General features: G+C 40.6%; 2 protein-coding genes across 3 annotated transcripts; one reads left to right on the top strand and one right to left on the bottom strand.

Annotated features, from left to right (window-relative positions):
• The first annotated feature begins 631 nt into the window (after window positions 1–631).
• On the top strand, window positions 632–18,829 carry ssh1a (slingshot protein phosphatase 1a). 2 transcript variants are annotated; one of them, XM_008335555.3, is made up of 15 exons: window positions 637–1,004; window positions 2,947–2,984; window positions 8,147–8,247; window positions 9,736–9,800; window positions 10,214–10,335; window positions 10,907–10,975; window positions 11,184–11,249; window positions 11,675–11,869; window positions 11,955–12,048; window positions 12,353–12,481; window positions 12,660–12,706; window positions 12,812–12,958; window positions 13,238–13,438; window positions 15,517–16,183; window positions 16,851–18,829. In XM_008335555.3, the coding sequence occupies exons 1-15, from the start codon at window positions 765–767 to the stop codon at window positions 17,892–17,894; spliced, it is 3,225 nt and encodes a 1,074-aa protein (XP_008333777.2). In that variant the 5' UTR covers window positions 637–764; the 3' UTR covers window positions 17,895–18,829. The 2 variants fall into 2 exon arrangements, with proteins under 2 accessions (XP_024908861.1, XP_008333777.2); XM_025053093.1 differs by lacking the exon at window positions 12,812–12,958 and having other exon boundaries at window positions 632–1,004.
• Window positions 6,419–8,132, bottom strand: LOC103397334 (uncharacterized). Its single transcript, XM_008335554.3, has 2 exons — window positions 7,368–8,132; window positions 6,419–7,330 (listed from the first exon to the last, which is right to left on the bottom strand). Exons 1-2 carry the CDS (start codon window positions 7,651–7,653, stop codon window positions 6,900–6,902), a joined length of 717 nt encoding a protein of 238 aa, XP_008333776.1. The 5' UTR covers window positions 7,654–8,132; the 3' UTR covers window positions 6,419–6,899.
• Window positions 18,830–23,432: the final 4,603 nt, after the last annotated feature.

The raw sequence follows: 23,432 nt of genomic DNA on the forward strand, positions 1-23,432 counted from the left end.
TATGAGGCCCTTAAAGTCATAAATATGTTACTTTTATCTCATGCACACTTTATACTACTGCTTGATTTCTAGCTGCACGATGTGGTTGCAAGTTATTATTCCTGTTTCCTGTTTAAAAGTGTAACTGCTGTGCAAAAATGCATTGTATGCACACAAGACCTGGATCTAGCTTATGATATTATGCATATTTAGTACAATTTTGTGTGCCAAAAAAAGGCACTGTATAGGGAACCAAATTGGGTATCCTGTGCAAGATTTGGGTCAATATAAAATAAAAAAGTATAAATATAATATATAAATATAATATAAAAAAGTACAATATATACTATTAAAATATATTATATTATACTATTAAAGTATATATTATATAATACTATTAAAGTATATATTATATTTATCTTGGGCTAATTGCAACAAATAAACTTTGGGATAAATTGGGATCTAGTTCAAAATTATTCATATAATCCACAGGTCCACATTCTAATGTTATATATATATATAACAAAGTGAGAATGGTGGCCTTGAAAGAAAATCTATAAATAAAATGTGTAATCAACCAATTATTTCATGCCCCCTGCAGTAACTCCCGTAGGAGTCGTGGACACCTTGTTGAAGGCTTCTGCATGTTATAATGTTGTAAGTTACTAAGATGCTCCAGATATCATGTGAATTTACGCTGCACAATTTTATTTTGTTTTATTTTTTATTTTTTATTTTTTTGTGACTCAATTATTTTGGTTATAAATACCATCTCGTATCGTCCCATGATTCCTTGCAGCATGATGTCACTCTCTCCACCCCACTTCTCTCCAGCCACCCTTCTGTTAGCTCCTCAGCGGGTAGCGGCAGCAGCAGCAGCAGCAGCAGCAGCTCCGGCTGGTGGTGCATCATCATCATCATCGTTATCGTCCTCATTTCCAGCCATGGCGTTGGTTACTCTTCAGCGGTCACCGACCCCGAGTGCAGCTTCCACGGGGAGCACAGCAACCACAGCAGCTGGGGAGGTGAGTTTAAGTCTAGGCCTAACTTGTAACAATGGTACATTAAGATAGATGCTGGTGTAGAAAGGCCGCTGAATGAATCTAGACCTCCTTCAGCACCGCGGTTACTTTACGTGTTATGCTAGGCTCTGAGCTAAAGGTGGCTAACGAGCGCCTGGGATACGGTTAGCTGGATGTACATTTTCCTGCATTTTTGTCTTGTTCAAACAACATACCAACATTTGTTTTCTTAATTTTTAATTCTTCTTAATTTTTTGTTACATATGCTGATTTTCAAGCAGTCTTATCAGTAGTATTAGCTGTGGCTGGCGTTGTCTGTTTATGATTTTACCGCTTGGCATTGAATATTATATGTAACGTTTTAAAGAAATAGTAATTTTAACGTAGTTGTAGCTTTACTTTAGGAAAAGGCTTACACCTAAAACAAAGCTGCTGCGTTTTATTTGGTACAAAACTATATAAATCACAGTTCCCTTGGTGCGCTAAACTGAAGTCCAAAAAAAGGGATTACTTCTTCTGTGATGTGTACATGAGAAGTTTACAGATTACTTTTCGTTTTGTGACAATAAACTGAAGCACTGGACAGAAGCAACAATAATTCTCTTGGAAATTGCCTGAAATAGCACTGAAATGCAACGACTGAACCTACTTTTCTCTCACACTTCGTCAACAAACAATTTCCTGAGATTTAAACTCGGTTTTTGTTTATAACTCGAAAGATTGGAATATAAAATGTCTTCCTTCTGCAACGTCTGTAAATCTCTTTTAAACTTAACGTTTTATTATATCCTTTTTATCAGTTTTTCGGCAGCCGTCAGTAAATTCAAGTGCAAAATAAGCTATTTTTACTTTTATTAAACGAATTAATTAATATTGTTTTTGCTGACTGCAAAATAGTAAGTCTGCCGGCGCAAACATAGAACCTTTTTCTTGGTGTTTTTACATAAAGTTGTCAGACGAGGGCGCTATCTCCGGGTCAAAAGCCAGTTTGTGTTATTCAATGCAGTACCAAAACAGAGAAAACAGGCTTGACATCTGTGCTTGTGTTTATTTACAAACTATAGTTCACAAGCTCCAAATATTTTCCAAAACACATATTTTAAAGTCAGTGCCCTTTACTCTGCTGGCACTTGCAGCAACAGGATTCCTTTTATTAATTATTTCATTCCTTCGTCTGATTCATTCATTTAATTATTCATTTATTTGCTGTTATGCTTGACTTGCTTTTGACCAACTGGGTCTTATTCTTGTGGTCAGTGAAGTCTGACAGCGTCACAGTTAATGGGATGGGTAAAGAAGAAGCTGCTGCAGCTATGATGTCATCTTTTTGTGAGAGGTGGGTTTGGTGGAGCAGCGCAAGTGTCGTTGAGTAAGAGGAGAGTTACAGTATTTGGAGATGGTGAAATGCAGGCACATGGTCCACTTTTAAGATAACTTCACTGAATAAACCCAATCAAACAGACCTAACAGTATGCTAACAACAATGTCATGTGTCAGTGGAGAATAGTTGTTTTTTTTTAACTTACATTACAGCGGTTGTTTGTTGAATCATCCATGCAGTGTGAATAAAATCCTAGTGACGTAAGACATTTGACACTTTTATCATAGTCATCTTGGCAGATGTTTCCTTTCTATACGAGTATGGCTGCTTGTTAGCAACATAGTGGGAAATAGGCCTTTACATTTTTAAAGGTGACTACTTTAAAACCTACACTCTGTAGTTTAACACACCTTTATTTAGATATTAGGAAGAATATAAGTGAAATTGAAATTATCAATATTGGGTGATTCGGGTGCAATTTTGTTATAAAGCAATGTGCACAATGTGCCGCAACAAAAAACATGAGTACCAAGAACGTGTCAGTAGTTATTCAGTAATCATCTCAAAAGTGTTTAAATGTTTTTCCATTATGATTCAATAATTTTCCTATTATTTATTTTGCAGGATTTAGGGAGTGAAGATGAACGACGCACAAATCAAAGGTAAAATTACCTTTTTATTGGAACATGTAAATTTCTATACACATTGAACCACAGTCAGTTCGATTGCTAATGTAAATATCTATTAATAAACACAGATAAATCAATTGAAGTCCACAAGTCAGTGTAAACACATGATGAAGGTCCACCAAAATTATGTTTGATTTGACTACCCTTCTCCCGGTGTGGCACTTTAGTAAATTACCTGACTTTTAACTAGCTTTATATTTAGATGTTATGCCACCTGGGGATATTTGATGTTGTCTCTTCACCTCTTTAGTTCTTTCTTGTGACAAGTGGAAAACACAGTACTGTATGCAAGTGATTCCCTAAGGCACTCTGAAGCTCACCGAAGCAGTTGTTTCTTTGTATAATCAGGAGCACACCTCTCAAACAACAGTCGGTTTTTAGGACTGTTGATTGGATCTGTTTCTGTTTGGTCCTATCAAGGTAGATTTTACTACTATTGCAGAAGAAAACTGCTTTGATATGGTGACTTGACACCTTTTTGTTCTTTCTTTCCTTGTTTGTGTAAGCTGCATATCCACCACCTGTATATGCTGTTGACATGTTAAGCTGTTTTGGGGAACTACTATATATCTCCTGTTCTTCAGGATTAAATGACATCTCAACCCACAACTTTCTAATGAATCCAAAAAAACTTTCTAGTACTCCTTTTATTCACAGTGATAGTGGCTGCAGGATGCATTTATTCATCATTTATTTATCATAGTGTCATAGTGTTTATGGTCCTCTGTTTTTTGGCATGACATCCAGTCCTGGCCACTTTAAGGAGATAAAGACCAAATGACCCCTCCTTTATAAGCCCGTCTCTAATGAGATTCAGGAGATCTGGGTAATAGCCAGTTCTCACTGCCCTGTCCAGCCATGCTTGGCCTAAGTGTTAAGCTCCCTGGAAGCACCACCTTGGATGCTGTTGACCCACAAGGTGGCATGCACACAGAGCCATCCCGTTAAGAGAGTTGCCAAAATTCTTCAGCCTGCCCTTTTCTCTTCCTGCAATTGTGCATAGGGTCTTACTTTTCCCCAGGAAGACCAAGGAATCTGTACTCTCACATGGAAATATGGTTTCTTTTGAGCTGTAGATGGTAAGAGAGAACGTGATGTCCGCTTTGTCTGATTACTTGGACCAGGAAACCATATCCAAAAGTCCCACGTTCTCTGTTCAAAGAACCTGGTTTTACTGGTGTGTTTTCACACCTGTTAAGTTTTGAGCATACTTTGTTTATTATCAATAAAAACATCTTTTTGCTGGAGCCTAGTGGCCATGCATCGTAGCAGCCTAAACACTGAGGCTTATACTGCTCTACTTTTTTTCCTTCCTCTTTCTACTCGAGTTTATTTGTGGTCAATGAACAGACACCTTTGTTTTTTTGTTGTTGTTGTTTTTTGTTACTCAGCAAATAGTGATTTTCAACCTGTCCCATCATCTGGGGTTGTCACCACAGTAGGTGTAATCTTTTGATTTGTCAAAGTTTTTTACACAACTGTTTCCACTCAAATTGGAGGTTGTGTTAAATGTATTAAAACCTGGGATCTTTGTATGGCATACAACAAACCTAACTACTAGGCTATGTTCCCTTTCTACCCTGGGTACCATCGACAGTGCTATCAATGAGAAGACTACACTTTAATGTGAAATCCTCATCCCTATTTTCTTGCTTATCTCCTGGGTAAAACTGTAAACTTAGCCTTGCTTTCCTCCATGTGATTTACGGTGACAACACTCTCAAAGAACCTGTGATTACAATGTTGCAGATGGTGTACAATGACAAAATTTGAAATAAACAAAAATCCTTAAATAATGAAGGTCCAGGTACTTGCTAAAATCAGATCATTATCTAAAAGTGGAGAGGAGTCTAAAGTTAAGGATGTAATGACAACAGCATATGGGCATCATCTCGGTCTGTTGTAGACAATTAGACTGAGACAAGGAGAGACAAGCACAGCTGTATGTGCCTGGAGCAGTGGGTGGAGTCTGCAGTTTCTCCCTCCAGGCAGGAGTCTCGACTCGCACTCGGAGACGCTCAGATGAGAGATTAGAAGAAGAGAGCAAAGGGTGTGGTGTTGGAGTAGATGAGGCTCTTTGGCTGAGGAACACAGATGAGTAGAGACTGTCGTTCAGCCTGTCAGTCAACCTGGCACTCAAAGGTGACCGGGAAATGCCTTACACCTCTACTGCTTTGCTGTATCTGGAGGATGAGGAAGAGGATGTAACTCCAACCACCGAAGCCTGAGCTGTGATCTATCTGGAACGAGGCATCTTGGTGTAGAACCCATACAAAAAGCTGTGATGAAGATGCTACCTTACTTTGTAGAGAATGCTGTGTTGACCCAGTGTCAGATTGACTGCATGTAAGTTGAGATCATCCTTTTGAAAATGGAGAACTTTAACGGAACACTTTAGTGAAGTTTGGCAAGTTTTGTCTTGAGGGGTTCTGTTGCTACTTTATTTTAAAACATATATTACTTTATCACAAGTGGGCAAATTAAGGAAAGAACATGGTCTGAACTTGTCCACTAAGCTTTAAGTTATTTGCCTACTGCTGACAGTTTACAGAGGTTGGTGTTTGTGCTGCTTCTGGTCCTGAAGTGTTGGCATTTTTTTCCTCTCTGTACTACAGAGGTAAATGTGCTTGTAAATGTGTAAGTTGTAATCATGACAAATCGTTGCAACTCTTAGGCCGTTTTTGTTGTCTATGTCTCGTGCTTGTTACTGGATATATTTTTAGGTCTAGTGTTTGTGGAGAAACAGATAGCAGGGTGCTGCAAGGCCACAGGCTATACAGCCAATGTAGTGTATTTAAATGTCAGTCAATGTAAGGCCTGGGAATCTGCACTGCTCAGGTGTACATACCAGGACATGTTTCACACATGTCAGATTTCCCGTCCTCCTACCTCAGAGATGACAACATATAAAGCATTCAGAACTCTGGAGATCTGTGAAGATTCCCATTCATGAAGTTTGTAGTATTTTTAACTGATTATTTCAGTTGAATTTAAAACACCTAAATCTCACACATTTTACCCTACTTGATATTACACATGTGATGGTTCCAAAGATCTTGAACAGTGTATGAAGTGAAGCAAAAATCTGTCAAGAGTTTGACAGATGCTCTTGTTGAGAAACGTCCACCCCCATGCTTAGTTCTCTGTAGGACTTTGTTTCCTTCCACACTGGGGGCGGGGGAAATTTCATTGAGAGGTGTTCAATCAGCATCTATTATTCCCACAAAGCCATCTCTTTGTCCCTGTTCTGCACTTTTGTATACAGATGAAACTTTGAGAGTCTACTGTTTAAAAAATTTCAAACCTGAAGACAGACTTTGTGCTAGTGAAACAGTTTTTTTTTTTTTTTTTTTTTTTTTTTTTTTTACTTTTATAATTTATCAAGACAAATGTTCGGATTTTTTAAAATTTTGCCCTCCGAAAAGGCTCAACAGGAAGCACACTGAAGCTATAACTCGTGTTTATCCTTGGTCTTCTTTTATTTATTTATTTATGTTCAAATGACCACAGGTGACCACAGGTAACCACAGGTCATAAACCAATGGGCTATGTGCTTCCGTTAAACCCTGAATACACCTGCCGTGAACAACTGCACAGGAAGTAACACTGACTTTTCAAAATAAAATGAAGCGCTTTAAATAACCATCAAAGTCTTGACACCTCCCACTTGGCCGATTGATCAAAGGATCTAAAGAGGCCACAATTAACATTAGAGTTTCTCAGTAGTGTCTCAACCATCAAGGGTAGTTGCTCCTCACGGATCCAATGAAAACACAAAGCTAACTAAGGAGGGAGGCACCACCACCTTTCCTCCTACTGAGTGTAGGTTTGCCCTCTAATAACTCAGTTGCCTCCCAGGTTTATCTACTAACTAAACAACATAGTCTCTTAGGTAACCCTTGGCAAGGACTTATCCTGCTTCTGTAGGTTCTCAACTGGAATTAGAACCACCAGCCTCCGCACATCCCTGCGAAGGACGATGGTTGTAGGCAATTCAAAGTTTTCTTTCCGGACCCTAGATACATGGGAGCTGAGAAGTCCCATGCAGATCTTCAAGTCCACGTCCCGGACAATCCCTTTCTTATCAGGATATGAAGCGACGACTCGGCCAAGTCGGAACTGTCCCCTCAGAGCATTCTGGTCTGCTAACCAAACAATATCTCCAACTTTGACGCACCTCTCCGCTCTGTGCCACTTGTGCCGAATGAACAAGTTTGGACCTGCAAGCTCACTCCACTTAGACCAGAACTTGTCTATTCCAGCTTGGACAGCTTTCAGCCTCCGCCAAGGGTGAAATTCCATGTTGATTCCATGCATATCTCCTCCCAGTTGCCAAGGGTGAAATTCCATGCATATCTCCTCCCAGTCCAGTACGTCCCAGAATAAGGGAGTTAGGAGTCAAATACTCCACCGCGTCTTCCTGCTCCTGTGCCTTGGCATCAATAGGTCGATCGTTAGTCAAGTTAGCTGCCGAGTAAAGAAGGGTTTGGAATTCTCCCCAGGTGTAGCAGCCAGTTGATCCACAAAGGCTGTGAAGAGCTCTCTTAATAAGCTTAACCGCTGCCTCGGCTGCTCCATTTCTATGAGGCGAGTCTGCAGGATGGAAGTCCCACTGCCATTGTGTGCCATTTTTGGCGACCATATTCTCAACAGATGCCTTCTTCAAACAGGCGAGATGTCTGTGTAGCTCTCTCAGTGCAGGCCTAGCTCACTGAGTTGCTAGAGAACACATAGAGAGTACATTGTCCATATATTCCACCCTGCTGTCAGGTAGATTTATGAATAGGCTACCTCGGAATTAATAAGTTTAGCCTGGAGGAAACACCTCAACTCCTTTCCATTATGTCATTCATGTCACTTCCAACTGCTTACCTGAAAAGTCAGAAATTTTACAGGCAGGTGTAAGCAGTGTTCACTGACACTGCTTTTGACTCACTGTGGAAGTAAAGCAATACATTGCTATTGAGCAGTTGTAGAGTCTCTGATTACATCAATCTACCTACTGTTTGCAGCAGCTGTTTTTCACTCAGCTGTCCATTAGGTGCAGACTAGGGTGATCTGTCATCATATGAAAGTTCTGTTAGACCAGTTACACATATTTTCTCCTGATTTTCTTTCTTTTCTTTTTTTTGCAGCCTTAGCGAGAGCTTCTTCATGGTAAAGGGTGCTGCCCTTTTCCTGCAGCAGGGCAGCAGTCAACAAGGCCAGAAAACACATCCTCACCACAAACATGCAGGTGAGGACCACATGTTTATTTTATTTTGTTTTTTAAAGGAAAGTAAACTCCTTTTCATTGTGACACAAAGAAATGTGACCTCTGCTTTTAACCCATCACCAAAGTGAACAGTGGGCAGCTTATAAGTGCCCGGGGAGCAGTGAGTGGAGACAGTGCCTTGCTCAGATCACCTCAGTGGTAACTTAGCAGCTGGTGGACTCTAACCTGAATCCTTCCGGACCCAATTCCGCTTCCTTAACCACTAAGTCACCACTGTTGGGAAAGACCCTGAAAATTACATTTTAAACATTCAGTATATCTGTGTAGAAATATTATTTATTTTGTGCGAACACAGTGTGATGTTTTTTTCTGTCTTTTTGTCTTCTGATAGGCCAGTAAGGCATAACAGATATATTACATTTTACCATCATTCTATTGGAAAATACTAACCAGCCCTTAACAGCGAACACTACAATCAGATGATTATGTTTCTCATAACTAATTGTTGTTGTTCTGTTTATTGCATAAAAACACCATTAATATAACTGTTGAGAACTGCTGTTTTTTATGCCACAATTAAAACATACTTGGGCTGGTCTGACAGGCCACCTGCTTGGTGTGATTCAGCACCAGCCAGGAGCCAACGTGCTGCCAAGTCATTTGGCATCTCATGTTTGGCAGCCTTGATCCTCTAAACTTAGCATCTTTGTCAAGAGGAAACCCCACATTGGCTGGTCAGACTTTATTTTCTTTAACTTTGGCAGGAGAAATGCCGTCAGTGCCATTTCCAACGGTCTGTGGATTTTAGAGAGCGAAAATGTTTTTTTTAATGTTAACATTGGCAAAATAAAACTAATTTGTTTCTTTTTTGTTTTTTTTTTAAGTTGTACAGGTTGTAAGGTTTGCATAAATTTTGAATTGTTTCAGGGTCAATAAATCGCATACTTTAGGGAAGCATCTAAATCTGTCGATGTTAATACTGCATTATCATTTTATCCTCAGTATGCATATTCCTTGAGAGAGTGAAATCAGTTTAGTTTTGTTCAGATGCAGGATGAGAGTGATTTTGTTATTACTTGATAATTACACTGACACATGTTCAATGAACAAACACATGGTTTTGTATGCATGACCTGCTGCTGGTAATGTTTTTATGCCAGAAAGAGAAGAAATTAATCTGAACCACACTGAGACAACCTATAACCTCAACAACATATTGTTGTGTTGACGTTGTTGGTTGTGCCTTTAAACACTAGAGAGCAGTGTAACTTTACGGTTCCTTAACAAAAACTGCAGCAATATGACTGGTTTCATACTTTTTATTTTTTCGGCAGAGGCATGGTAATTCCAGCTATCCTACTCATTACGTTTATTAATTATTTTAATTAATCTCTATTGTTTTAGCATATTTTTAAAATAAAAAATGTCTAGAACTGTGTTCAACCACAGATAACAACCAACCACTACTCATTTTCACCCATTCACTGATGTGATCTGTAACCTCAACAGGTGACTTACCTCAACACCTCCAGGTGATGATCAACATTCTACGTTCAGAAGACAGAATCAAACTGGTATGATCTGAACTCGGTACAAAACACACTCACACACATTCGTAATAACCGCAGCCAACAACCTGGCAAAACAAACCCCCCGAATACATTTTATTGTGCACTTAAGATCCTTACTTGCTGCTGTAATTATTTGCTGGTGAGAACACACTCAGGTGAGCATTACCAAATGTTTCCATTGTGTTCATGTAGCATGTTGATAACTGCAGGTTTTACTCGACAATTGCTCATTATCTGTGCACTTTTCCAATGCACTTTTTTTTTTAGGAAACTGTCCAGTGACTCAATCAGTGAATACTCTTGTGAACAAAATGTAATTGAAACAAATGCTTTGAACTGAAGTCAAAACCAACAACCCAAAGTTTTAGTTTTTTTTAGTTTTTTTAGATTTTCATTTGTATGTGTACTCTTTGCAGGCAGTGTGGCTGGAGAGTGCATGGTCAGATCGTGTGCGGTACATGGTTGTGGTTTACACCAGTGGGAGGCAGGACACAGAGGAGAACATCCTCCTGGGAATTGACTTCACAAGCAAAGACTGGTAATGAATGACCCAGTGTGTGAAGTATTTTGGATACCATTTCTGTATCTACACTGACTGAACCAAATCTGACTCTTAGGGCATTTTTTGCTTTGTGTCACCTGTAGATTAATTATGCTATACACACATCTGGGTGTGTTAAATTATAGAATTATTGTCAGGGTTTAGTAGCTACAGGTTTTCCCTGCCCTCTGTGCTATTTTGAAAATCTTTTTCTCTTATTTTTGAGTCTAAGCAAAGTATCTCCTATTACATAATAAACATAACATGTTACATTTCATTCATTATGGTTGCTGCATATTGATGAGGTATATGCTGCCCAACGCCTCTAATGTTGTTACCAAAATAATTTTGCCGACTTCAGCAAATAGTCGATGAGTTAAGCACTTAAAACCTTCTAAGGGGTTTGTTTATTGGTAAAAAATGTTTTAGTGGTGAACTGAGTATTTTGTTTTATACTTAAAATGTGTATTCTTTTTTTTACCTAGTTGCAGTAACAGTGGGTTTTAATAAATGAAGCTTTCCAGAGTAAAATCAGATTTTTGATTTTATCTCTTTCTTTTTCCCCCAGCAAAAGTTGCTCTATTGGCATGGTGCTACCTCTGTGGAGTGATACCAAGATCCACTTGGACGGTGATGGGTATGATGTTATGTTTTCTGTTGTATTGTTTGGACACAGTACAGTACACTGCAACAGACACCGTACACACATATGACGTGTGTCTCTGCTTCTTAAACCAACTCTTGAGCCATACAGTACAACAGTCCAAGTAAAGTTGTTCCACACAGACATATACACTCAATGCTGCTTTACAGTAAATGACCATCTGTTGTGTTTTGCTTGTCAGGGGTTTTACTGTGAACACGGCCAGTCGGACTCATGTCTTCAAACCCGTGTCAGTGCAGGCTATGTGGTGAGTAATAAACAACCTCTGGAGCCTCAGTGGCTGTCTCTTGCACTATAACGTCATGACATACCACAATATAAATCTCCTGACTGACATGCACACTGCTGCAGTGAGGCAACCAGTTGAGGCAGTGCCAATACATTCTGCCACCTGCTGGCAGGAGAGTTCAAGGAACTGATTGAAGTCCTTTGAATCAGTTTTACTTGTGAAGTGAAAAAGTGAAAATGTCACCTTGTTGAACTGGGGCAGCTCAAGCTGAGAGCCTGGGGAGCACTGCGTGGGGCTGCTGGATTCAAACCTGCGACCTTCCAGACACAAGTCCATTTACTTAACCGCCAGGCTGCAACTGCTCCACTCATAGAACTCATAGAATCAAGTATTTTTTTCTAACTCTAAAATCTAGGTTAAATCCTGTTCTGTTTTGTATCAAGGTCAGCCCTGCAGGTGCTGCACAAGGCCTGTGAGGTGTCTCGCAGGTATAACTACTTCCCTGGAGGCATGGCTCTCACCTGGATGGGCTACTATGAAAGCTGCATCGCATCAGAGCAGAGCTGCATCAATGAGTGGAATACCATGAAAGACCTAGAGACCACTCGGCCTGACTCGCCCATTATGTTTGTCGACAAGTCAGTAAACAGACCCCACTAGTGTTATCAGTTATTATAGGAAGCAGAGTCTAATTATTATTTTAACTTTGTTGTGTTTACTAAGGCCTTCAGAGAGAGAGAGGACAGAGTGCCTTATCAGAGCCAAACTCAGAAGTATCATGACATGTCAGGATCTGGAAAATGTCACCTGCAAAGAGGTAAAATCTATCTTGTGCTTTAGATTTGGCAGCAGCATTTACACTTTATTATTAAAGTAAACAAGTTATTAAAGATAAAAAAATATGTTTTTTTTCATGTTCAAAAAGACAAAAAATATTTGTTTACACATGTTGTCTTTTGTTATCACACATCTGTTAATTGTTAACATTACATTTTATATATATTTAAAAAATGTAAAAAGAATGGAAAGTGTGTTATGTGTATTTGTGTATTTCGCTTCTACTTAACATGTAAACAAAAAAAAGTCAACACACAAGTCAGTGTCAGGTTTAATTTAATCAGATTCGTACGGAGTTGGAGCAGCAGATGAATTGTAACCTTAAGGAGTACAAAGAATTCATTGACAACGAGATGCTGCTGATCCTCGGCCAGATGGACAAAGCCACACTCATCTTTGACCACGTCTACCTGGTGAGGCATAGTTTTTCTAACATGATCCAAAATATTAGTCACTGTCTCCCAAATAAATAAGACTGGGTCATACTTTTTCTGACATCATTGTTTTTGTGGTAAAAACATCCTTCTGTGAAGAGGTTAAAAAGAAACGCTATACAATCTAAACTTTGTGCCTTCTGTCATTTGTTGTAAGGGATCTGAATGGAATGCCTCTAATTTGGAGGAGCTGAAGGAGACAGGGTGAGTGGATCTAAGATAAGTGCTTGCATGATATATTTTTTTATTTTGACTTAAGCGAGAAAGAATGTTGTTGATGACCTGACTTGTGTCTATCTTCCCTCCCAGCGTGGGCTACATTCTCAATGTTACGCGGGAAATTGACAACTTTTTTCCAGGCACTTTTAGTTATCACAACATACGCGTCTATGACGACGAGGCCACCGACCTCCTGGCTCACTGGAATGACACTTATAACTTCATCGTGAAAGCAAAGTGAGTCTGGGTGCAGTCAGAGTGAAGTAGTGAAGCTACAATTACTGGCTGTAGATGTTTGTAATGAAATTGCTGTCGTAGTTTTCTCATAAGTTAATGTCTAGCAGATCAGATTGTCGAAGAGAAAATGTCAAATTTGAGAAGAAGATATTACATTTCCGCGACCCGGTAACGGATAAGTGGATATAGATGGATGGATATTACGTTTTTTCTTTTTTGATCTGGTCAAAAAGTTGGAAATTAAGTATTTTTATCATGATTGTTTCTCCTACATCACAGAAAGAATCATTCAAAGTGTCTCGTTCACTGCAAGATGGGTGTGAGTCGATCTGCTTCCACAGTCATTGCCTACGCTATGAAGGAGTACAACTGGTCTCTAGAGAAGGCCTACAACTTTGTCAAGCAAAAGAGGAGCATCACGCGACCAAACTCAGGTTTTATGAGACAGCTGGCTGAGTACGAAGGCATCCTGGACGCCAGGTACAACTCGTCACGTGGCGTTTGTCTGGATACATTTTTTATTGCTGAAAACCAGGTTTAGAATTTATCAGAAGTTAAATTGCTGTCAAATTGCTTTTAAAATGCTAACATTTGTCATGTATGATTCGTTTTCCCTTGGTCTCCAAGAATCATCCACTTAAAGCGAGAACTGTAAGTCATTTTGGACAGAATAAAATAAATTATATTTACTGTTTTTATTGGGTTTTTTTTTTGGAGGGGGGTCTGAAGTACTTCATAATTGTTGATTATTTTCTTAAAAATGTTGGTAATGGAGCCACACTGCAAGAAGTGGTTAGAGCTCCTGTCGTACAAAAAGATCATGATCTTTTTCGTTGTACTGCAGTTTCTATCTCCTCCGTGTGTGTGTGTGTGTGTGTGGGCTTTCTTCTCTAGGTACTCTGGTTTCCTCCTACACCCTAAAAACATGCAGGCTGGGTTTTCAAGCCATAGATATATATATATATATATATATATATTAATTTGTCCAGGGTGGGATTGCAGCAATTAGCTCCAACTCCAAGACCAGGAATAGTGATGAGGCATGTTTAAATAGTTCTGTTAGGCAACTGGACGTGAATTTTCTAAAAGAAGACGTTTCACCTCAAACTGGGATGTTGTGGTCCCCATCAGAATGGTTTCGGTCACCTGCCCTATTTGTTGTGTGAAACTTTTGGGTATTGTTCCTAAAAGTGCTTTGTATGTGGGTGATAGGTTGTGTCCATTGCCTCTTTTGAGGCTCTACACTCTTACGTGGGAACATCACCCAGCCACTGGTTCCGATATGTGGACAACATTTCAAAATCAAGGTCCATGAGGTCGATAACTTCACAGACCACATCAACGCTGTGGACAGGAACATCAAGTTCACCAGAGAAGATGTGAAAAACAACAGTCTTGCATTCCTGGGCTGTGCGCTTCACATCTCAGAGGACAGACAACTCAACATAGAGGTATACAAGAACCCAACCCACACCAACCTGTATCTCCGTTTTGACTCACACCACCCACTGGAGCACAAATTAGGAGTCATCAGAACCCTACAGTCATGGACAGACACCATTCCCACCACCAACAGAGGTAACATGGGAGAACAGGGACACATTAGGACAGCTCTCAAGACCTGTGGCTATTCCCGATGGGTGATTTTAAAAACAAACAACAAGAGGCCCACAAAGAGGGAGGACAACAGGATCAGGGGGAATGTCGTCATTCCATACATTTCAGGAGTTTCAGAAAAACTTAGGAGGATCTTTAACCAACACCAGATCATTGTACACTTCAAACCTGGTAACACCCTAAGACAAAAACTGGTTCATCCCAAAGACAAGACTCCAAGGAACAAGCTGGACAATGTGGTTTATGCCGTTCAGTGCAGTGAGGGGTGTACTGACCTGTACATTGGGGAGACTACACAACTGCTACACAGGTGCATGGCCCAACACAGGAGGGCCAACTCCTCAGGACAGAACTCAACTGTTCACATACACCTCAAGGACAAAACACACTCCTTTGAGGACAACACTGTACACATTTTGGCCAGAGAAGACAGATGGTTCGAGAGAGGGATAAAAGAAGCCATTTTTGTCAACCTGGAAAAACCATCACTCACCCGAGGAGGTGGACTCAGACACAACCTATCACCCACATACAAAGCACTCATAGGAACAATACCCAAAAGTTTCACATCAGTTTCACACAACAAAGAGGCAGGTGACCGAAACCGTTCTGATGGGGACCACAACAACCCATCAGACTCTTAACGACTGTTTATACTTTCACAGTTGACCACAAGGCCCCACCCAACAGGGTGCAGCTGAAGTAGCTTTATTCTTTGTCACACCCGAAGTATATAACTGCTGTACTCCCCACCACCAGTTAGAACTGAAGAAGCCTCTTGGATTAGAGGTGAAACATCTTCTTTTAGAAAATTCACGTCCAGTTGCCTAACAGAACTTTTTGAACATTCCCATTACCTGGATGAATGGATGAACTCACGGGGAAAAAAGCCACTATTAAAAGTTGTGTTTATTTATCCTGGTGTTTTTCTGTGGTTTCAGTAAACAGAGACACAACAAACTGTGGCATCCAGATTCAGACTGTGAAATGGCAGAGGGATTGACTCAGTGCTGTGGCAGTTCAGAAGCAGGGATGTCTCCCTGCTGTGAGGAGGGCCTTTCAGAGAAAGGTGCAACAGGTCCTTCACCATGTAGGACTGTCTCACTAGACATCGACCCCGCCTATAACAACTACTATTTTCGCCGCCTCTCTGACTCAGCACTCGACAGCGAACCATCAACACCTGTGCGTGGTCCGCCTCTTTTTGGCATGGAAAAAGTATTCATAGAAATTGAAGACGTGGAGCGAGATGCTCTGCTGGATGATGAGGCATTCGACGGTCATGATGGCCTCCCCCTGCCCCATTTTGCAGCAGAGGGAACTGCTGCCCAAACCTGCAGTCGTGGCCCCGAGCCCCTTGAGGAACTGCGTCTGAGGCTGGAGTTCAGCACAGTGCAGGAGGAGGACGAGGAGGAGGTACAGAAGGAGGAGGCGGAGATGGATGTCCTGATGCAGCCAGATGATGGAGGGGGTGGGGACGGAGGCAGAAGGGAGAAAACACAAGATGAAGATGTGGAAGCTGATACAGAGGGCGTTGGGATGGATCTTGCAACCCTCAATGAGAATTCCAACAACAACAACCATGTCAGCTCTTCATGTTACCACAATGTAAGTTCAAAGTAAAAAAAAGCTGAAACATGCAAAAAAAAAAAAATTCTAATAACGTAAGTCAGCAAATGTCTCGCACTTCAAAACTTAGAACAAAGTCAAAGTAGCAACCACAGGTTCAGTTGTTACAAGCAGAAATGTTGGATATCTAGTTTGCCTGTCACCATCTTTTGTCCACTACATTAAAAAAAGTAAAAAAAAAATCATTTGAAGTTCTTATGCACAAAGGTGACCGCTGAATACAGCTGTTGAATGCAGGTGGTGTTTCAATCCTTTAGCTGTGTCTCATTACAAACTGTCATTAGTGGAATGTTAACTACTTGTCACTGTGACACAGCACACCACTGCTTTTAACCCATTACCAAAGTGAACAGTGGGCAGCTTTAAGCGCCTGGGGAGCAGTGTGTGGGGACGGTGCCATGCTCAGAGTACCTCAGTGGTAACTTGGCAGCTGGTGGACTCAAACCCTTCTGGACCCAAGTCCACTTCCTTGACCACTAAGGCACCACTGCCCCCAAAAATAATATAAAATATGGCATACCAAGCAACAATAATTGTTTACAGTGTTATAAGTAAATTGTTTAATAAATTAATTCTCAATGCCCAATTTACAAACTGTTTTTAACATAGAACCTCTTGCAATAATTTCTTTTTCTTCTATATTTAGGGTAAACCTTTCTCCTTCCTGCTTCCTCCTAATTTACAAACACTGAAAAGTCCAGGTACAGAAACCATCCAGAAAGTAGACCTTGGAACGCTGTCTTCCCCATGTGGCCTTAAGCCCAGTCCACTTACAGTCCCAAGTGCTTCATCACAGCAGTCCCTGATGTCATCTGAAGGCCTCATGACTTCAGTGGAAACTCTGCACAGTCCTGACCACTTATGCGAGTGTGCCAACAGTGCTGCCTCAACACCAACAGCTATGGTCTCTTCAAAGAGCCAACAGGAAGAAAAAATGTGGATTGATGAAAAGTCTGAAAATAACCCACCTGCAGATCAAGCAGACATGCTTCCTGAGCTAGTGAGGATGGATTTTATCGAGGGGAAGCCTGCGCTGGCTTGTTACCTCGGCCAACAACAGGGAACCCTCTCACAATTGAGGACATCTGGTCTGGTCCGTCGCCATGCTGAGAGACTTGAGAGACTTTCAGGTTCTGCTCATGGGATCCTGCACTCTCTGAAGCCTCTTCACTTGTGCCAAAGGTCCAAGAAGAGCTATTATCATATGGAGGAGGAAATGGAATTTTCAGGCTTTACAGGAGAATTCATTCAATCTTCGACACCATGCCAAGTTCAGATTGAGCCACTGGGGATGCCACTGGCCAATGAAGCCTTGTTGAGGCTGGTCACACCCATCTCCGCACCTCACGGCTCCAAACTGACTCGCAGCTCCAGTACTGAAAGTGTGCGCAGCGTGAGGGGAAAACCTGGCCTTGTGCGTCAGAGGGCGCAGCAGATCGAGACCCATATGCGACTGGCGGGTCTGACTGTACCCTCCAGGCTAAAGAGGTCCAACTCGTTGGCCAAGTTGGACAGTCTGGACTTCTCCTCTGAGGATCTTTGGTCAGCCTGCTCCTCAGATGCAGGAACTCTTCTGCTCCTTTCACTGTCCCCAGATCCAGACACTGGGCCAGAGAGGGACTCCCCAAACACCACCCCCTTGCCTCAACCCTGCAAGGATGTCTGCTCCACAGAGAGCACTTTCAGGTGAGCACAGAAGCTGACACATCATCTGGAGCTTTCATACCAACTACAGCCGTGTGTCACCTGCAGCTTCAGTAGAGGGTTTTCTAAAAATCCTTGAAAAGGGAGAGATCTAAGAAAGAAACTTTTAAAAGTAAACAATGCCAACTGATGTTGTGAGGATAAACCACTTCTCCTTTGCCACAACTGCTGCTCACAGTTAAATAAGTCATATTGCTGTTTCAGGCAAGTGTGTAAGCCATCAGTTCACCTCTAACATGGTCTGAGTCGTGGACAAACAAAGTGCCTTAATGATGAGTCCAGAGGCACACAGTCATGTCTTCTACTGCAAGAGGAGAAGGTACAAGATAAGTCATAGCGCCCCCTGGCGCTCGGATTATTACAGTATGGACCACCTGATGAACCCAATAGCCTGCTTTGATGAACTTAGGACCCTCATCAGCGCTAGACAGAAAGCTTTGTGTTTAATAAATGTACAGCTGTTTACTGCACAGATGGTGAAGCTGGAGGGTTGTAAAAATGAATGGTTACCTCATGTTGCATTCATGAAGCTTGTTTTTCTGAAGAACACTAGGTTACAGTTTGACTCAGTTCATTTAATGGCATTGAGGTTAGAAAATCTGTCCAATGCATTGCTGAGAGTGAGTGTAAAGAATAAATATATCAGAAGTATGGAGTTGTGGCATGATTACTGTTTTCAACAAATGCTACAGAAACGTTTGTTGTTCCTTTGCACTGCTTTATTTTTTTGGAGTGAATACTGGTACACAGCAAGTTATCTTCCAACATAACATTGGTGAAATGTTATTGATCCTTCCCTTCAGTCCATGGTTTGCAGTGGGAGGATAGCGTGAGAAATCAAACTGCAGTAACTTGAACTCCTTGTGTGACAGGAAAATAATTTAAGAAATCCTGAAGTATATACAGATGGGTTATGAGCAGGAACCACTAAAAAGCAGAACTTTTTTTCTTAAGTTTATATCCTTCCATGAGGGTTGCCAAGATTTTAAAATTATGCTCTTTTTTATTTAAATGTGAAAGACCAAAGTTGTGGCACCACAATGAAATGGCCATTAAAGCTGTACAAAATATGTGAATTCCAATGTCAATCATTTTATTGATTAAAATGCTGTCAAACTTTCTTTTCTTTTTTTTGCACCTTTTTTGGAGAAATTAAAATAACTTGTTACAGCCGTCAGGCTCACAACTGTTAGTTCTCATATCATACATGAGTTTTAAAGCTGTTGTCACACTGGCCTGATGGTGATCACTAAAGGTTAGTTGATGGTAATGTAACCATTTTCCTCTATATTTATGCATTCATTTTTGTACTGTATGTTGCTGTCTTTTGCAAGCATATTGCACTTTTTATTTTGGACAAAATAATGTACTGTATGTGTTAATTATGGGAATAAACATTTGTTTTACATTATAAATCTGTTTTTTATTGGCTACTAAGTATTAATTTGCAACTTATACAGTAGCATATAGGTTTGATTTTCTTTTTCATAAAGGTCAAAAGCCCACTTCTGCTGCATGCCTAAGGATAACAATATGAGGACCCCAAAAATAGCTAAAATTGTCTAAACACAGTTAAAATTTTAGCTTAAAGATAGTTAACCCTTACCTAGGAAGATAGCTAAAATATGAGTCACTAAGTAAAGTTAGCAGTTGGCTTTAAAATACATAAAACACATACAGAAAGAAATATCTGTTTCCTGATTGGCTGATGATGACTTGTTGATGTCTGTGTTCTGCCATTATATGACTGCTTACATTTGTATACTTAGGCCAGCTTATGTAACATAACACTTCCAGTCAGTGTTTACATGACATCAGTAAATTACTTGAGTCTCAAGCTTTTGTTCCTATCAGTCCTATCAGTGTGTATGGTGACCTGTTGACCCTGAGGTCTGTGCATGTGGTTAGTTGTTACTGCAGCAGAGATGTTATTTATCATCAAACGTTGCTGCTTTTGTTTTCCATTTAAACACACGTGAAATCCTAGACTGATTTTTCCAGGAATGCGACCGGACATTTTATGGTCTGGCTACTGAAAACATGAGAACACGGCACAATGGAACAACAATGGAAGGTTACAAGTCAGCGTACTGAAAATCCTGTGGGATGTTTTGACTTAAGAATGACCTCATTTTTTTTGTGGTCTATGTACGTAGACAACACTCAGAGTGACCTGCAAGACTTTTCCAAAACAATATGGCCAGTTGGGAATGTCCCAATGATTCCTATACAGACAGTCTGTAAACATGAAAAACACACCTTAGCCTTCAGTTTGCAGTGTCTGGGTGTGGTCTATATTCTTTTTTTATTTTTTTCTGTCAGTGATTTCTTGGATACCAATGGTTGTTTTAATATCAAAAAGCTTACTGTGTGCTGTTGAATGTTGCTATGGCATTTAAAGGAACAAAAGAAAAGCTATTTTACCGGCAATTTCCACCCCCTTCAAAGTACTTACATTTAGTGCAATTATTCAACATTACCCGAGATACAAGTATTTATTTACTGAGTTGTCTTCTTGGAGTGTAATAAAAGGAACTTTATATCTAATTTCACTAAAACACTGTCAAGTAAAGCTGTCCTGGGACATTGTTTCGACTTAATTTGCCATTTTAATTCTGTCAATTTATAGACATTTTAGTCTTTAGTTGCTTTGATGCAGTTTGACTTTCCATTTGACAATTGACAAATAAATTGTGGTGTTCACCAAGGCTGGCTTTAGAATGAGCTCAAATCTACTGTATTTGACTTGGGTTGGGTTGACTTTCAATCCTTTAAATCCTTCCAAACTAGGATGCTGCCTGAAAAGATGGTTGTCATTCCACTTTCAAAGGGACTGTGGTCTAATACAGGATGTGTAGGAAAACATATCATAAACATAAACATAAACACTACAACCCACACCAAATCAGACTACTCTAAAACAGACTTATTTTCCTTATCTGCTGTTACATTCACCCAGCCTTAATGATCTGCTTTTTTTGCTACTGAAATCATCTTGCTTGTAATTTTGTCCCCCTAAATATGCACCAGGAGAGGTGCATCTCCATCCCTTCTTCCGTCCTCTCCTCTCTCCCCTCCCCTTCCACCTCTCCTCCTTCCCTCCCCCCTTAATTTTCACCACATTCTCCCTCATCCCCGCACACCCTATAACAGCTGACTGCTGAGGAGACAACTGAGGAAGCTCAGACCCTAGAAGGCAGCAGGCCCGGACAAGGTGTGTCCACGGGTACTGAAGACCTGCGCTGCTGAACTTGGGGAGTAGGCCATAAGGTGAACCCTATTATCTTTTCATCACTACAGTTTGCCTACAGAGTGGAGGTTGGTGTAAAGGATGCCATCCTCTACCTTCTACACCTAGCCCACTCTCATCTACACAGGGGGAGCGATGCTGTGAGAATCCTCTTCTTGGATTTTTCTAGCGCCTTCAACACCATCCAATCACTTGCACTCCAGTATGTCTGGCTGAATGACATCACATCTGACACTGTGGTCAGCAACATCGGAGCACCACAGGGGAGGTTGCTGTCCCCTCTCCTCTTCACTCTATACACCTCTGACTTCTGGTACAACTCCGAGCTGTGTCACCTTGGGCTGTGGTTGGACAACAAGCTGAACTTGGCACACAACAGTAGGCAGCTGTACAAGAAGACCCAGAGTAAACTGTACAAGACTGTGGTTGTCAGCATTATTTCGTACGCTATTGTTTGCTGGGGGAGCAGCACATCACAGAAGGACTTACACAGATTGGAGAAGCTGATCAGGAAGTCTAGCTTTGTGGTGGAAACCAACCTAGACCTTTGGTGACAGTGGCAGAGAAGAGAACACTTGGCAAACTGCTCGCCATCTTGGACAATGCCACTTATCCTCTGCACACTGTCATCAGCAATCAGAGGAGTCTGTTCAGTGACAGCCTCCTCTGTCTGAAGAACAGGACCAACAGACTCCTTTGTCCACCGGGAAATTAAACATATAATTAAACGTATAACTCTTCACTGGGTGGGAGGAGGGTGAACAAATGACTGGTGGATAGGGGAGTAGGAGCAATAGCCCAACAATAATTTCAGTGCAATAACCACAATCTCCACTTGCATTACTATTATATTTCAATAAACCTTTGAATTTCTATTTTATATTTTATTTTATATTTATATTCTAAATATGTTTATTTTATGTTTATGTTTATATATATGCTCACTGCACACTTGTGTATGTGTATGTCTGCACATGTGTATGCATATACTGTATATATATATATATACAGTGTATATATACAGTGCCGTGAAAAAGTATTTGGCACTTTGACTTGGCCACTCCAATCCCTAATTTGGAGCCATTCAGAGGTGGACTTGCTGGTGTGTTTCGGATCATTGTCCTACTGCATTAATTGCAGCAAGTAGTCCTGGTCCTGAGGCAGCAAAGCAGCCCCAGACCATTACACCATAATGTTCTTTTTATCAAATGCTGTGCCATTTTTATGCCAGATGTAACAGGCTGCACCTTTGAAAAAATCTCAATTTTTGACTAGTCAGTCCGCATACTGTTTTTGAAAAAAGTCTCGAGGATCATCAAGATGTTTTTTGGCAAATATCAGATGCGCCTTTGTGTTCTTTTATGACAGCAGTGTTTTTCACCTGGGAACTCTCCAATGGATGACAGTTTTGGCCAGTGTCTTTCTTATGGCAGTCATGAACACTGACCTTAACTGAGGCCAGCAAGGCCTGCAGTTTTTTGGATGTTGTTTTAGGTTCTTTTGTGAGCTCCTGGATGGGTCGTTGTTGCATTCTTAGAGTAATTTTAATTGGTCGACCACTCCTAGAAAGGTTTGCCACTGTTCCCAGTTTTCTCCATGTTCAGATAATGGCATTAACAGCGGCTTGCTGGAGCCCCAGAGCCTTGGAATTGGCTATGTAACCTTTTCCAGACTGATAGATTTCAATCACTTTTTCTCATTTCTTCTTGAATTTCTTTGGATCGTGGCATGATGCGTTTGTTCTTGAGATCTTGTAGCCTACTTCACTTTGTCTGACAGATTCTATTGAGGTGATTTCTTGATTCAACAAATGTGGTGGTAATCAGGTTTGGGTGTGGTCTGTGAAAAGTACCTCAGCTTTCCCAAAACTGTGGTTAGTCACAGTTACTTTGTGATTTAATAAATGGGTGGGGGGTAATTACTTTTTCACATAGAGCCAGATAGGTTTGTAATGATTCCGCATTTGGTAAATAAAATCATTATTTAGAAACTACATTTTGTATTTCCATGGGTTGTCTCTGTGTGATACTAAGGTTGGTTTGATTATCTGAATCCTTTGTGTGTGATAAATATGCAAAGAACACAGAAATCAGGAAGGGGGCAAATGTATATGTATATATACACTGTATGTGGATGTGGGCGTATATCTGCTGGATATTCCTATCTAGCTAACTGTTTATCTAATTTAATTATTTAATTACTCAAGTACTTACAGTTCATACATTTAAATTATCTATCTATCTATAAATCAATCTCTCTCTCTCTCTGTATCTC

Source organism: Cynoglossus semilaevis, chromosome Z (assembly GCF_000523025.1).
Source record: "Cynoglossus semilaevis isolate Cse_v1.0 chromosome Z, Cse_v1.0, whole genome shotgun sequence".
Classification (NCBI taxonomy): domain Eukaryota; kingdom Metazoa; phylum Chordata; class Actinopteri; order Pleuronectiformes; family Cynoglossidae; genus Cynoglossus; species Cynoglossus semilaevis.